At 34.7% G+C, this 2,614-nt stretch overlaps 1 protein-coding gene across 1 annotated transcript in view; it reads right to left on the bottom strand.

Moving 5' to 3' along the window:
• LOC108750630 (teneurin-a) overlaps positions 1-2,614 on the bottom strand; it is a 487,296-nt gene that overhangs the window by 18,214 nt on the left and 466,468 nt on the right. The window contains exon 17 of the mRNA XM_018490196.1: positions 69-221. Coding sequence (XP_018345698.1) covers positions 69-221 — 153 coding nt within the window. The remainder of the gene's footprint in view (positions 1-68; positions 222-2,614) is intronic.

Below are 2,614 nucleotides of genomic sequence, written 5' to 3'. Positions count from 1 at the left end.
TATATAGGGTCCGGGAAAACGAATGACTGAATAACCGATTGTATGTTAATACACGGCGTCATTTCAACCGGGGATGGTGCCCCATGACGCCACCCTTGGCGCGGGCACCCTGATGGAGCAACCCGAGGGAAACTCTTATCAGTTCGGTGTAACCAGGGTCGAAAGGATCGCCTGGACCGACAACGAGAGGAGATTCCATCGGCGTCGATCTAGGACCCGGGCTGAGGGACGATTCTCGAATATTGATTACGCTGTCCGAGCAACCTCAATGCCAGTCTGAATACTTGATTCACGAAGGAGCGCTTGTATCCGTGAGCATCTTTCTCGTTCGGAGCGAACGCGCTTTAAAAATCATATTAACGCAAATAACTTCTCGAAGGAGATACGAGAATTCTGATAGTAAAAACGTCAAGGTATTCACGAAGCTTACAAACTCTAAAGACGAATAAAGAAAATAATGGGTATTTAATAATTATTTATTTAAACCAATGAATGTTGAAATATGTCAATAAGCCTCAAATAGCATTATTAAATCTTCAGTAGTGATTTTGATGTTATTTAAATTTAGTTATGATTTAGTTAAATTGAGAGATAATTAACGATATCATTTGTTCAAAGTCACATTGTTGAAACTTTTAAATGAGTGCAAGTGTTGGCCGCAAATATACTCGGAATGGTAATCAATATTCTAGATATTACGAGACGAATGCACAATGGACAAAAACAATACTCTAAATGTTCGACTTCTGGAACAGTCTTCGACGACAATATGGACCTTATTATACGCACCGTATAAAAAGTTTTCGTGGAGCAAAAAGAAGGAGACGCTACGAGAAATTTCAAACTTGTGTCTACCATATCTAGAAATACTTTTACGAGTGGGCGAGTCACGGCGCTTGTGCTCTTTGACATCGATAGCTCTCTGCACAGACTTTCACAGATAATTGCAAATTCTCGTTAAGGGAGTTTTGATCTCTGCCCGTCTGACTCAACCATTCGTACGCTTTATCTATATGAACTCCTTTCTCGTAATCGCTTAACGAATGGCCAGATTATTGGTGTCGGAAAGCAATTTTGAAAATTGTATCTCTGTCCTTCCTTATATATGTTGTTAATTATATTGCGCGTAGGCCGAGTACTGTTATACTTTATGACGATAACGAACAGTGCCTAGAGTACATTAACGCGTGAAAAATGAATTAACTTAAATGAATTAATAATAAGGTAATACAAAAGCAAGTCTCTAGCATATTCTCGTTATGCAGACTTTTGTCATTCAGTCCGTAGGCAGAACGGAGCCTTTTTTCAGTCTTCGGCTATAGGGTGATTGGTAATCTGGTGATGGTAAAGGGCTACACACAGAGGATAAACACTAGACAAAATACACGATACCCCCGAAGTACCGTTACGGCTTCTTCCAGTTGAGCCGCATATCGATAATAACTTCTTCAATGCCGAACAAAGGAAGACAGAAAAAATTCTATATCTGATAAAAAATTCTTATATATGTCTTTTGAAAAATAAACTTTTTAGAAATTTATTATTTAGTTTATTTCTTTAACAGTTTTTTTGTTATGCTTTATTGCTTGAAACATTATTTTAATTGATTTCACGTAAAATATAATATATCTATCAATTATTATATTGAAATATCTTGTGCATTAATGATGAATAAAAGATTAATAATTTTTAATAACAAATTTTTCTTAGACTAATAATAAATAGTCTCCTCCTCAGTGACGTATAAAGATAGATATGAATTTAATCAATTGCAAACTTAACATGTATTTATTTATTTAACGTAACTGTTAATAACTTGAATTAAAAATATGTATTAAAAAAAAATTTTGTATCACAAACGCAGAGATTAATTAATGAAAAATCTTTGATTGGCAATGATTCCGAAGTAATCATCGATACAATTGGCATTCGGAGGGGGGAAAGGGGTGAAACACTAGGAAAGGATGGTTAGAGGGTTGCAGGGTGTCACCCACCGGGGGCTCTTCTGATATATCAGCTGTTACGGATGTGGATTCATGACGATTCGATAAAATTTTTGTAGCGTTCAACGGTCGCTCACGATGGGGGAAACATCATTAAATAATTAATCGCAGTATCTTCATTTAAGTAATATTTGCATATAACGTCCGCTCGTAAACCAATAGTTTCGACGTGTGACATGTTTAATTAACGAAATACTTTATATTGCGTTGCAAATTACATAAAGTAACAATATTGACGAGACTACGATGATTCCTGAATTTGTTACTATTTTAGCCCATCGATTATTTTCGCAACTAGGTTCTGTTTATTATCAATTTATGTAGGGGAAGAATATGCAGATTCTCTTTCATAATATCAGATTTTGTGTATCTATTTCGTACAGCTTGTATTGTATCTGTATTAAACATATATTTCATAAACAATTTAAAATTTATATTACGCTTCCACAATAAATTAAAAACAAGTTATACGTATTCAAAGCTGAAAATATATTTTAATTAACTTTGTCTCGTCCACGTGAAATTATTGGTGAGCATCCATCGTACACGCATATGCAAGATACATATATATATATTTATTATATATACTCGTATGTATATATATATATATA

Source organism: Trachymyrmex septentrionalis, unplaced genomic scaffold, assembly GCF_001594115.1.
Source record: "Trachymyrmex septentrionalis isolate Tsep2-gDNA-1 unplaced genomic scaffold, Tsep1.0 scaffold37, whole genome shotgun sequence".
In the NCBI taxonomy this organism is placed as follows: domain Eukaryota; kingdom Metazoa; phylum Arthropoda; class Insecta; order Hymenoptera; family Formicidae; genus Trachymyrmex; species Trachymyrmex septentrionalis.
The sequence above is the reverse complement of the archived record's forward strand: the minus strand, read 5'-3'. Positions and strand labels throughout refer to the sequence as shown.